Source organism: Leptopilina boulardi, unplaced genomic scaffold, assembly GCF_019393585.1.
Source record: "Leptopilina boulardi isolate dan_hultmark-lab unplaced genomic scaffold, ZJU_Lbou_2.1 LbouV2_213, whole genome shotgun sequence".
Taxonomy (NCBI): Eukaryota; Metazoa; Arthropoda; class Insecta; order Hymenoptera; family Figitidae; genus Leptopilina; species Leptopilina boulardi.
In genome coordinates this window covers 780672-793422 of record NW_026137767.1, presented here as the reverse complement: position 1 = coordinate 793422, position 12751 = coordinate 780672, and the positions used below count along the sequence as shown (strand labels likewise).

Genomic DNA, 12751 nt, shown 5'->3' with positions numbered 1-12751 from the left:
TTAATGGATTTTAATTTATCTATAATGAATTTTAATGCATTTTTCACGTACTTTTCAAAAATGTATACGAAATTTAAAAAAAAAAATTTTAACCCCTTTTTATTCAAAATCAACCCTTATTTTTCGATTTTCACACCTTCGGGTATTTTTTTTTTATTTTCATTGGAAAGCTGAGGTTTTTTCTCATGAGCTATGTAAATATAAAAATGGGACAACAATAATTTTGTGAGAAACAGAATATTAAAGTAGGCGGTGCCGATAAGGGGTATACCTGGAGATCATCTTTGAGGATTTAGGTAGGCACCGCCTAATTTAATATTATGTTTCTCACAAAATTATTGTTGTCCCATTTTCATATTTACATAGCTCATGGGAAAAAACCGCAGCTTTCCAATGAAAATAAAAAAAAAACAAAAAAAAATTCCCGAAGGGGTGAAAATCGAAAAATAAGGGTTGATTTTGAAAAAAAAGGGGGTAAAATTTTTTTTTTAAATTTCGTATACATTTTTGAAAAGTACGTGAAAAATGCATTAAAATTCATTATAGATAAATTAAAATCCATTAACTTTTGTCATAGTTATACGGATTTGAAAATGACAATGTTACCCTTATCGTCAAAACTTCAACCCCCTCTACTTTCTACAAATATTTTTTAATGAGTTTATATTTTAGGGATTTATTACTATCATATAGGACAACAATTTACCATAGTATGAAGCCAATCCCAGAACATTGACTTTTTGGGCTGGGGCGATTGAAAAAGAATCTCTCATATATGCGTCAGCGACAGGCAAAGGGTTAAAAAAAATTGTTATTTAATTTTATTATCTCCTACGTTTAAATTTGTCTTATTAAGGGTGGTTTTTTCGGTTTAAAAAAATTAGAGGGTGACTTAATATTCGTTTTCAGAGGGCCAAAACTATAGGAAAGATATGACTAGTTCAAGAAACAGACAACTTTTTTTTATGTATTTGTGTGTATTTGATTGTATTTATTGTATTTATTGTATTGTATTTATTATTGTATTTATTTATTTGTATTTATTTGTGTATTTGAGTCCATTTTAAGATATTAAGGTGATAAATAAGATTGGGGTACAAAAGATCCAAACCAAAAGGTCCAAGACGGAAGGTCTAATCCAAAAGGTCCAAAACTTTAAAGATCCAAAAGACCAAAAGCCCAATAGTACAAAAAGTCCAAAAGTACAAATTACCCAAAATATATAATTTTATTGAAATACATGTTTGATAAAGGTGTAAATTGTGTAAATATAAATGTAAATGATGGCCAAGTGCTTTTATATATTCTAGTTCTCGATTGTCGTCGAAATATTTTTGATATTGTGCCACAATGCTAAAAACTCTTTCCTCAATACTTTGAAAATTAGATGTAGGTAGTGTTCGTATTTTTTGTCCCAGATTTAGCTGGTTAATCATGCATTCTGTATCGCCTTCTTCTTGCTGCAATTCATTTAAAAAAGCAAAGAGGCTGGGATAATATCGACCAACAACAACTTGAAACCGATTATGCCAGCCCTCTGAAGCATTATTAGTTCTGGCAATTCTTTGAATGACAGCTTGATGCTGATTCCACAGAATAGGGGCATATCGAACTGACACTGCTTTTCTTCTTCCTCTCGCAGTTTTTCCACGAATATACGTAACCTAAGGAAAATCATGTGTGGAATAGTATATTTTAATAGTATATTAAATTTAAATATTTTATTAATTTCAGATTTAATTTTTAACCTCGAAGTATTCTGCTACTGGTACAAACTCCTCTGGCACATCATCCAAAAACAAATCAAAAACAGCAGGCACATCTTCCGGTGGTACGAATGCTAGAGCGCACATGCTTCGTGTTGCTTCTCGAATACTTGGATCATTTTTATTATTGTACATTTCCTGTAACCCCTCAGATTGAATTCTACGATAAACACTTTGGCACAGGTGAAATAAGCATAAATGGACAACATTGCCAATATTAGTTTGTGCTGTATTTATGATCCCGAGTTCAAAGTCGGACATTATTGTTTGCGGCTGCCGAATTTGAAGTCCGAAATCTTGTGCTTTAGACTTTATGATTTGGAACACTTTCGAGTATGCATCTTCTTGTTTGCTTTCCAGCAGAGCGTATACAAAAGGAAGGGCTATATCACGTTCAACACCTCGAGAAATTTGTTCTACTGTACCCATGATTGCAAACAGTTGAAAAAATATAGATGGAACGACCTTGAAAGTTCCATCTACAAACTATATTGCACTTTTGAAAAGGTTTCTTAAATTTTTTCGAGTCGCAAATACAATAATTCTCCCACAAGTTAAATTATATTGTTCGTCTTCATACGAATCATATAACAAAAAATTCTCGCCTAACTTAGTTATTTTATACTTATCGGGTAACTCTTTCAGCTCTTGTGCACTTTGAGGGTTAGACGGCATTTCTTTCAATCGCTCCCGCTGAATTTGCTTTGCTGCATTCATTCGATCGGGAAGTTTCGCTAAGACAGAAGGTGGTAAATCTTGGAATACTCTTAAGATTCTCGCAGGGGGACATTCAGGATGTTCAACGGCAGCCCTTTTTAAATTTGCTCTCTGTCTGAGAGCTTCTACTTCTTCTGGATCGGGCGCGTGATCATGCGAATTGGCATCTCCAACAGACAAAAGCTCCAATTTATGTCCGGCATTAATTGTAGTTGCTCTCACTCTGCACTCAAGTTTCCTTCTGCATCGCCAATAAATTTTCCCTTTAACACCATTCGAATGCTTCATATATATAAATCCATCGACGTGTAGAAATCGAACTTAACCTACCAGTATGACTTCAGCTTCTAAATCTTGACTCGCACTAGCCATTTTATATAAATAATAACTAAAAATTTTGAATATTTGACGTTTACAACTAACAATTTTATGAAATGTAGGTTATTCCTGAAACAACTTCATACCAAAGTAATGACAACTGAATGTAATTATTTTTTTTTTTTGTTTGGACTTTTCTCTTTTTGGATCTTCATAGTTTTGGACCTTTTGGATTGGACCTTTTGGTTTGAACCTTTTGTACCCATACCGATAAGTCTACCATATTTCAGCCAAATCCATTAAAATCTGTTAAAGTTATCGTGCTCACAAAAAACAGGCTTCAAAAAACAAAAAACCGGAAATTTCATCAGGGACTGATACGTTACAGACCGAATTTACAATAATTAGTACTAGCGATCTATTCCTCCCTCACTGGGTTGGAGTTGTACTTATTTTTTTTACATATTTATAATTTATGTTTTAAATTAATATTTTATTAATATTGTATAAAATTGATCTTAATTTTGATCATTTTCATTGAAGGATGAAATTTAAATTGAAATGAAATTGATAAATATTAAATGTTTTTTATGGTTATAATTATAATAACAATATTAATAATTTAAAAGTTTCTAAAATTAATTTATTTAATTAATTTTTTTTAAATTTATTTAAGTTTTTAATTTATTTTCTAAAATTTTATAATATACTTTTTATAATTAAATTCACTTTAAACTTTATCATTTTTGTTAACTGAAATTCTAATATTAGATTGCAATTATACTTTGTTTCTATATCACCATGCAGCGCCTTATTACTTAGCTCAACTTAATAATCATAACCTAGGCCAAGATTATTATATTAAATTATATTTTTTTTTGCTTAGGGACTTTTGGGAAATCTGTATACAGATACCTTAGCTTCCGCATGCCAAGGTTATGTGAGGTTGGTAAAAAAAAGGTCAAAAATAAAACTGAAAAGACAAATGAATACATAAAAATATAGATAAAACTGTAAAAGACGGAAATAAATAAAACACAAAATAAACATAAATTTGTAAAAAGACAATAAAATACAACAGAGTTGGCTTTAACCTCGAATAGGTTTTTTAAAAATGTAGCAACATTCGGTTAAAGTAGATTTGTTGGAAATTGTACTAAGAATTCCGAATTTTCGAGGCAGAAAATCGTAACAGATCTTTTTTCTAAATAAACGTATATAAATGTCATTTTTTTAAACAGAAATTGAAAGAACCCCGCACCATATACATGGGAACTTGGGGTCCGGTGAAATTTCTCGTAACTTTGTAATTTTTGACCTCCTGAACAAAAAATGTAAATAGCAAAATTCTAAAAAATAGATAGATTTTTTAATAATTAAGGTTTCAGTTTAAAAAACAGTGTTAAAAGCGAAAAAAATTCAAAAATGAGTAAAACCAAGAGAACTAAATAAAATTTCTTAAAACTCGTTACTCGGGGATTTTCAAGGTCGCTGATAACGAATTCGGTGTCAATTTTTGAAAATCCAAAATGGCGTATCCAAAATGTCCGACCAATTTTTTTAAATACATCGATTTCACTTAAATCTTGTTTCTGGGGGGTTTTCGGGGTCGCTGATTACGGATTTGACAAGAGTTTCTGAAAATCCAAAATACCAGATGCAGTACGACGGAAGAATTTTTAAAAATTATTTTTATTATCATTTTTTAATGTTTTTGCTTTTAACAATAGTTTTTTTAAACTTATAAAGTCGTCAAGTAACAAGTTTTAACTGAATAAAAATAAGTTTTAAGAATTCTTCCGTCATATTGCATCTGGTATTTTGGATTTTCAGAAACTGTTGTTAAATTCGTAATCAGCGACCCCGAAAATTATCCAGAAACAAGATTCAAGTGAATTTGATGCATTTTAAAATAATAGGTCGGCCATTTTGGATAGACCATTATGGATTTTAAAAAATTGACATAGAATTTGTAATCAGCGTCCTCGAAAACCCCCCGAGTAACGAGTTTTAAGAAAGTTTATTTAGTTCTTTTGGTTTTACTCATTTTTGAATTTTTTTCGCTTTTAACAATGTTTTTTAAGCTTAATTCTTAATTATTAAAAAAAACTCTTTCTATTTTTAGAATTTTGCTATTTACTTTTTTTGTTCAGGAGGTCAAAAACTACGAAATTGCAAAGTTGCGAGAAATTTCACTGGACCCCAAGTTCCCATGTATATGGTGAAAAAAGATCTGTTACGATTTTCGGCCTCGAAAATTCGGAATCCTAGGACAATTTCCAACAAATCTGCGTTAACCGAATGTTGCTACTTTTTCGAAAAACCTATTCTAGGTTAAAGCTAAGTGTGACAAAATAAATAATAAAATTAACAAATAAAATAAATAATAATTTAGTGCTTGTCAATTACGCATTCCTGCCATCAAGATCCTTTCTCATCATAACAGAGATGATGAAGGTCTGGATGAGCCGCTAGCTTTCAAGGGACTGGATCATCAGCGTTATCATGTTCTCCGTTGTAACTGTAACGTTTACACCGGTGAACATGGCATGCCTCTCCAAGTCCCATCTACTACAGGCAAAGAGGTTGTGCTCTGCGTTGTCCACAGAGAACTGGCAGTAAGCACACTCCTCACTATCTCTTTTCTTAAAGCGCTGCAGATACGAGTTAAAACACCCGTGACCTGTCAGCGCTTGCGTCAGGTACTAGGAGACCTCTCCAGGGTTCTTACTTAACTAGGTAGCGAGTGTCGGTATAAGGCGATAAGTCCATCGACCTTTTACCTCCCCGTCCCATCTCTCCTGCTATTTTTCGACGAGCCTGTGCCTGGCTTCGAAGTGGATGCGGTCAATGCTGGGTCGATCTTCCTCTTCCGAGGAATTCGCCTCTATGAGAAGGAGGATAATTTCCTTCCTCTTAAGCGCCAAAAGATCTGCTGGCGGGACACTTGCAAGGACCTGCACAGCGCTCGTAGATACTGTCCAATAAGCAGAGACGATACGCGAAGTAATGCATCTCTGCGCGGACAGCATCTTACTGCGGATGGTAGAACATCTATTCGTTTTCAGGGTGGTGCTGCGTAAAGCAACTTAGCGTGGGCGACACTCGCCACCAGTCTCCTTTTCCTTTCATGGGGGCCTCCAACATTTGGCATCACCCGTCTAAATTAGCCGCACACTCTATCGCCTTGTTTGACGCCGTAACCATGTGTTCATGGAAGTTTATTTTTCCTTCAAGTTCTACACCTAGGTACTTAATCTATCTCCTCCACTTGACCTCGAATTCGTCTATCACGATTTTGTGACCAGCAATGCTTCGGTCTTTTCCAGGGCCATTTGAAGACCTCTGGTTATCAGCCAGCATTTTGCTAGGCGCAGACATTCGTTCACCAATGTCCCCAAAGCTACCGCCGATTTGTCAGTGCACACGATCAACGCGTCGTCCGCAAAGAGTCTCCTTCGTAAGTAACCCACCTGTCGCTAAAATAATTTTCCATTATCCGCAACAGGTAGGGCGATATACTTTTCTGTATCATCGACTCGATGAGATCTTCCCATCTTGCGGATTTGTACGCGTTCCGTATGTCAATTGCTACCAACGCGCAGAAGCTCTTCATCTCATCTGGGCCGAATTTGTTTTTCCTTTCTCTGGCGAGGTCCAAAACTGCCTTAATGGCATCAACTGTGAACCGACATTTGTGGAATCCAAATTGTTATTCGGATAGACTATTCTCTCCAGTCAAGTGAGATTGCATTCTCTGCAGAACCATGTCCTCTGGATGTTTGCCTATTGTATCCAACAGGCATATAGGACTATAGGATGAGACCTTATCTAAAGGTTTGTCACCCTTTCTTAGGAGGACCAGCCTTTGCCTCTTCCAGTCTGGAAAGAACTCTTCCTCTTTCTAGACAGTGATTGAAGATGTCTAGCAAAATCTGGGGCGAAGCAACAATCACATCTTTTAGTATCTTGTTGCTTATCCCATCGATTCCAGGCGCCTTGCCCGTCTTCAATCTTTTGCCTGCTGCTTCTAATTCTTCAAGAGTAACGAGTTCTTCCTCTTTGACTTCGCAAGAACTCCAGTCCTTCCTAAGCCATGGCTCTGCAGAAGGAAACAGGGCTTTTATTACCTTTCTGACCCAATCGGGATTGTCCAGGCCGGGGCTCTTTTGCCTCGTTATTAATTTCTTAGTAACGATTTTAAAAGCCAGACCCCAAGGGTCCTTCTCGAGGTCCTCGATTAGGTCCTTCCAGCTACGGCGTCGCGACGCACTAATCTCTTTGCTGAGGTTCTTTTTGGTCTCCTTGTATGCTTCCTTGAGCAAAGGATCTCTCTTAGATTTGGTATAAGTCCTTCTTGCTCTGAAACATGCCATATAATTTTTACAGAAAGAGGAAAAAAAGGGACTTTTGGAAGGTTCGGTATAATATATGCAATAATTTCTATTGGGGTATTGGGATTTATTGTTTGGGGTCATCATATGATTACAGTTGAAATAGATGTTGATACACGTGCTTATTATACATCAGTTACAATAATGATTGCGGTTTAGACAGGAATTAAAGTGAATTATAGTCAAATTTTAAATGTTATACATTAACTGAAAATAAAAGAGTATCTAATAATGAAAAAGAATTAAAAAATTTGGCTTCTACAAGTAGGAAATTGAAAATTTAACAATACGTTTGAAGAAAATAATGAAGTAGTATAATTACCTAATGAAATAATATGTAATGATGATCTAATTACTGAAATTTATGGAAAATCTATAGACTAATTTCAATGTGATATACAAGAAAAAGTAATATAAGCACCAAGAAATAATTATGCATTTAAACTAAATAATAATGTAGTTGAACGAATGACCAGTAAATCTAGAGAAAATTTAAGTATTGTGATATCCGCTGGGGGCGTGGCTTAGCATATTATCCTACTTTCAGTAGAACAATTTTTCACCACTATGTCTGAAAGTTACTCTGATTGGTTTAAACTGGACAAAAATTGACAAACATCCTACTTTCAAGGGTTAAGAATGTTTTCAACAGAGAGCGCTTCACAGTAACGGACATCCCAATAGATTCATCTGAAGAAGATGAAAAGTGTGACACAATAACTAACTTAATACCAATTGAAGTATTAACTACTGTAACTCCAAATGGACTTTCTCCTCACAAATTAATATTAAAGATTGGTGCATTTGTGATACTTTTAGGCTTTGATATCACTTCATTATCATCAAATATTATGGAAAGAGTTACACAAAACAAAGGTTATCTCATAATAACAATTTTAATTATTTTTATTTATTTTATTTTATTTGAAAATAAGTGATAACAAGAAAGAGTATATTTCTAAAATTTACTATGTTAATTATCATTTTAATGAATTTACTTTTTAAAGTAGAAACAAGAAAGCGAAAAAGGCCTCGAAGTCTAACTAAAAATTTACAAGCAAAAAAGGCAATTCGGCTAGATAATTATGAAAACAGTACAATTGAAATGGACGAAAATGAAACGTATTCAAATAAAAGTTAGTAAGATTCAAATGATAATCTGTATTGATGTTAACATCACTTAACAAAAATCTATTGCAATTTAATACTTATATTTATAACATTTTGCAGAGCAAGGTAATCAAAATGTTTTTATAAAAAAAATAAAATTAACTGTCAAATACATCCATATAAAGCAGTCGATACTCGTAAGCAAAATTTAATTTTTGCTAAATAAAATGTGTACTTTATTTATCAACAATGAATTTTAAAAATGGCCGATCCAAAATGGACGACTAAACATAAACTTTTGTTAATCTTTTCGAAACATATTTTCTAAGGGTTTTTCGAGTCGGTGATTACGAATCTGAAATCAGCTTTTCAACATTCAAAATGTCGGATCCAATATGTTGAATCTTGCAGAAATTCATCTTAATTAATTTTTTAGTATATGTTTATTTATAACACAAATTATTATTAGACATTTATATTAAATAAACTTGGATAAGTACGCATTCAATTTCAAATGCACGTGTGATTACACGTATTACAATTCTTGAATTTTCGAAGAAGTTTCAAATTATCAAATACACGCGTAATTACACGTGGAATTTATTGAAAAATGACTTTCAAATTAAAAGTATGAATTACAAGTGTAATTACACATGAAGAAAATCTGAAAGTAATGAGTATTTTTTCTCGTAGCACTTTTTTTGACAGTAAACAGAGTTTCGTTTCATATTAGTTGACAACAGATTATTCAGAACTACAAATGTAGCAATAAATTCTTTGCTCGAAGTCGTAACTGCTGTTCTCACACCTCTGAGTACTGTGTAGAATTATTTTTTAGAATTTAGAATACAAAGGAACGTTTAACGTAAATTAAAAAGAAGATAGTCATGGTTATTTTTTCTTTTCAAATATTGATTTTAATTCAAATGTTTATAAACAGTTAATGAATAACAGATATAAAGAAATGAAGACTTCAAAAAGTCTTTTTAAGAACAAACGCTTTTTTTTAATTTTTCAGTTATATAGCAAATAAAGTTATTATACAATAATGAAATAATAAACAATTATTTTTAAAATGAATTATTATTGGTAAATTTTAAATATTTATTTGTATTTCACAAGTTTTTAGATTTTAAGATTTCTTAGCTAATATGAAATTACAACCTAATTAAAATTTATAGATAATTATGATTAAAAAATATTAAGTTTCAACATTATTATTTTAAATATTTATCTCGTAAAGTAAAAAAAACATTATTTCTTACGTTTATTAATAAAAAGTAATTTGTTTAATATTATTAAAGTTTATTACTTCTTATTTAATTAAATATAAATAATTTTAGTCAAATAATCTGTTTTTCATAAAAATATAAGAAAACATCTAAAATTGATTAAAATTGTCTTGAACGCTTGTTTAAAATTGTTATTTATTTTTTATTAAAGGTTAAATGTTCTTTTATTTTTTTAATCCTAAAAAATAATTCTACACAGTAATCAGAGCTGTGAGAAAAGCAGTCACGACTTCGAGCGAAGAATTTATTGCTATATTCCTAGCTTTGAAAACACTGTTGTCCATTAATATACACCGAAATTCTAATAACTGTCAAAAAAATAGTGCTTATTTTCTGCAGAGCATTGAGTGCTGGTCAGAAAACATTCAGAGTTTTGGAATTTAATTTTTTAGTTTCCACAGTAGCCGGTGATGTAAGAAAAAATACTCAGTGCTTTCAGATTTTCTCCGTGCATGTAGCCAAACCTACACGTGTATTTTTTCAATAGGGTATCCAGCTCCTTTTTATGACTTTTTGAGATAATGCTTTTTAGGAATAATAATAATATAATTAATATAATCCATATAATCCTTTATATGGAATATGAGAAAGAGACCTTTTCAATATTAATTAAAATAAGTTTCAAAATCTTAACAATTTTATGATTTGATTTGCAAGAGTCGAATAATATTATTTAAAATATACTTACATGGATAAATGAATTAAAATACATCAGTTGCTCTGCGGCAACAGTTAAATCACTTTTAGCTAGCGAATATAGAGAATCGTTCATTCTTTGTATTTGTTCATTCAACCGTACAGATACTATACTAGCTGAATAGTAATTAAAAATTAATAAGCTGAATAGCATCATTACAAGAAAACCTATTCTGCCATTTAAATTCTCTGGACAAACAGCTGATCCTGTATAAATATAAACTGTCATTACATGAGAATAACAATCAGGTGAGGTGGGGACCAATTCTTGTCATTAGCAAAGTCAGAGTCGTTTCGAGGTGTGATGTCATAAAGCTATGGGGGCAATAAAGGAGATGGCATGTTATAATTTGGTAAATTGTCGCCCTATGTAAGTGTAACAAATCCCTAAAGTATTATCAAGAAAATGTAAAAAAACAAATTTTTTTACTCTTTTTTTGTTTTCTCAAAAACCCATTGTTGGCCCAATTTAAAAAATTCGTAGTTTTATTGGGAAATATAAGCCTTTTAAAAACAATATTTTAAATTTGAAATCCATAAAGTTTTAAGAGAGTTATTTGGTTTTAAAATGCGAATGTCACATAAAACATCACACCCTCACTACTTTGTACAAATTTTATTAAAATAAGCTAATATTTTTGAGATTTGTTACACTCATATAAGGCAATAATTTACGAAAGTTACAATACAGTTAAGTAACTTTGAACTTTTGAACTGGACAGTTCAAAAATTATACGCTATATATTATATAACAACCATGTAATCGGCATATTATAAAAAAAATAAAAAGAAAATACTAGCGTAGTCCAGTCAAGTTAGCAGTTTTAGATGTTTTAACTCAGGACCACAATTTTTTTTGCTTAATCACTTCATTTTGGGGTATAAATAAAATACCTAAATTTTGTTCTCCAAACACCAACTGTAACATAAAATTTGTTTAGGAAATAGATGGAAAAAAGTAAAATTGTTAATATTAACAGTAATAATAATTACAGATTAAAAATATTAATATATTCGGTATTTTGGTCATTAGGTAAAATTGATTCGAGAAAATGACCGGGAATCATATATATATGACCAATTCCATGGGATGTGATCACAAGAATTTTTGATGATTGGAGCAATTTTATTGAAACCTTGTGAATATGTTCCTTTATTCGTACAGAATGAAAGCCCACAAACAATTTTTCAAAATTTTTTGAGATATCTCTAATTAAAAATTTATGTCATTTTTTTAAAAAAACCATGTAACTTTTTTTCTTGTCATCCAAATGAGATCAATTTTTTTTTCAAATTTCTCACAAAAAGATGCTATTTTAAGAAAAAAATAGTTCATGAAAAAGAACATTTTTTTTGCCCGGAAAAAAGTCAAAAAAAATTTTGAATTCATTTTTTGAAAAAACTACTGTTACGTCCCGAGCTAAGGCGAGGGTGGTTTTTATTAATTAAAAAAAAGGGGAGGTAAAGTGCTGATTTATCAAGTTGGTAAATCTTGATATTTATTTTTATGTGGATTCGTGTCACTTTATAAGAACAAGGGTCCTTTGTAAATAATATTATGCATATTCCCTTTTAAAATGAACAATTTATTTAACAATAATGATTTAAAATATAATTTTACTTACAATGTTGAAGTTGGTTCTGGATTGTTACAATGCAACCGGCTTTACACAATTGTATCGTAGGCTGACAATAATTAAGTTCGTTATTTAGCACTAATGCACCAACGACTATTTAATACTATTTATGAGTTACTTCTCGACACTGTACCTTAATACAAAAAGAAACTTGTTTCCTTAATAATCGGAAGTAACTTTCATAAAATAATATTATACGACAATCGAAATAAATGAACTTATAAAATTCAATGAAAATTACCTTCGATCTTATATAAATTATATGAAACAAGACTCTTTTTATTAACGCTGATTTAAAAGTACAATTTCACGATTGAAGGGCCGACTCAACGATACTGTTCGGGCAGAAACTCACCGGAGTTATATGACAACTATAAGCCTATTAACAGTAGTTTATATACTTTTTTAAACAATGAAATAATCTAATTTAATTATGATAAAAATTGTAAGATCAAAAGGTTATTCAATGTGTTTTTTAGTTAATACAATTACCTATTTTAATTATTATTGCAATTTTTATCTTCGATCAAAGTTTATCATCTCATGACATACTTTCTTATATATTTACTATATTATAAATATGTTCCTTCTCAAAAAGGTACGAAAAATAGGTTTGTTCATTATTATTTAAATCTTTCCATTAGTTATTGCGCAAACGTTAAGCTACTGTTGAATTATTTGTATATAAATTACTTTACTGAGAATGTGATATTCTTTAATATCGACGCCTCATAATTAATTCTAAGTTGATCAATTATCATACGGGTTGATAACGCATCGACTGCAGTGAAGAAGAGCAATGCTAATTATGGTCGATAATA

The 12751-nt window shown here is 31.3% G+C and overlaps 2 protein-coding genes across 2 annotated transcripts in view; one reads left to right on the top strand and one right to left on the bottom strand.

The window, feature by feature from the left end:
* Positions 1-12751, bottom strand: part of LOC127279017 (ionotropic receptor 75a-like) — a 380333-nt gene that overhangs the window by 81900 nt on the left and 285682 nt on the right. The window contains exon 7 of the mRNA XM_051301087.1: positions 10286-10500. Within this exon, the coding sequence (XP_051157044.1) occupies positions 10286-10500 (215 nt within the window). The remainder of the gene's footprint in view (positions 1-10285; positions 10501-12751) is intronic.
* LOC127279020 (uncharacterized) overlaps positions 1-12751 on the top strand; it is a 335741-nt gene that overhangs the window by 217129 nt on the left and 105861 nt on the right. The gene's annotated exons all lie outside the window — the stretch shown is intronic.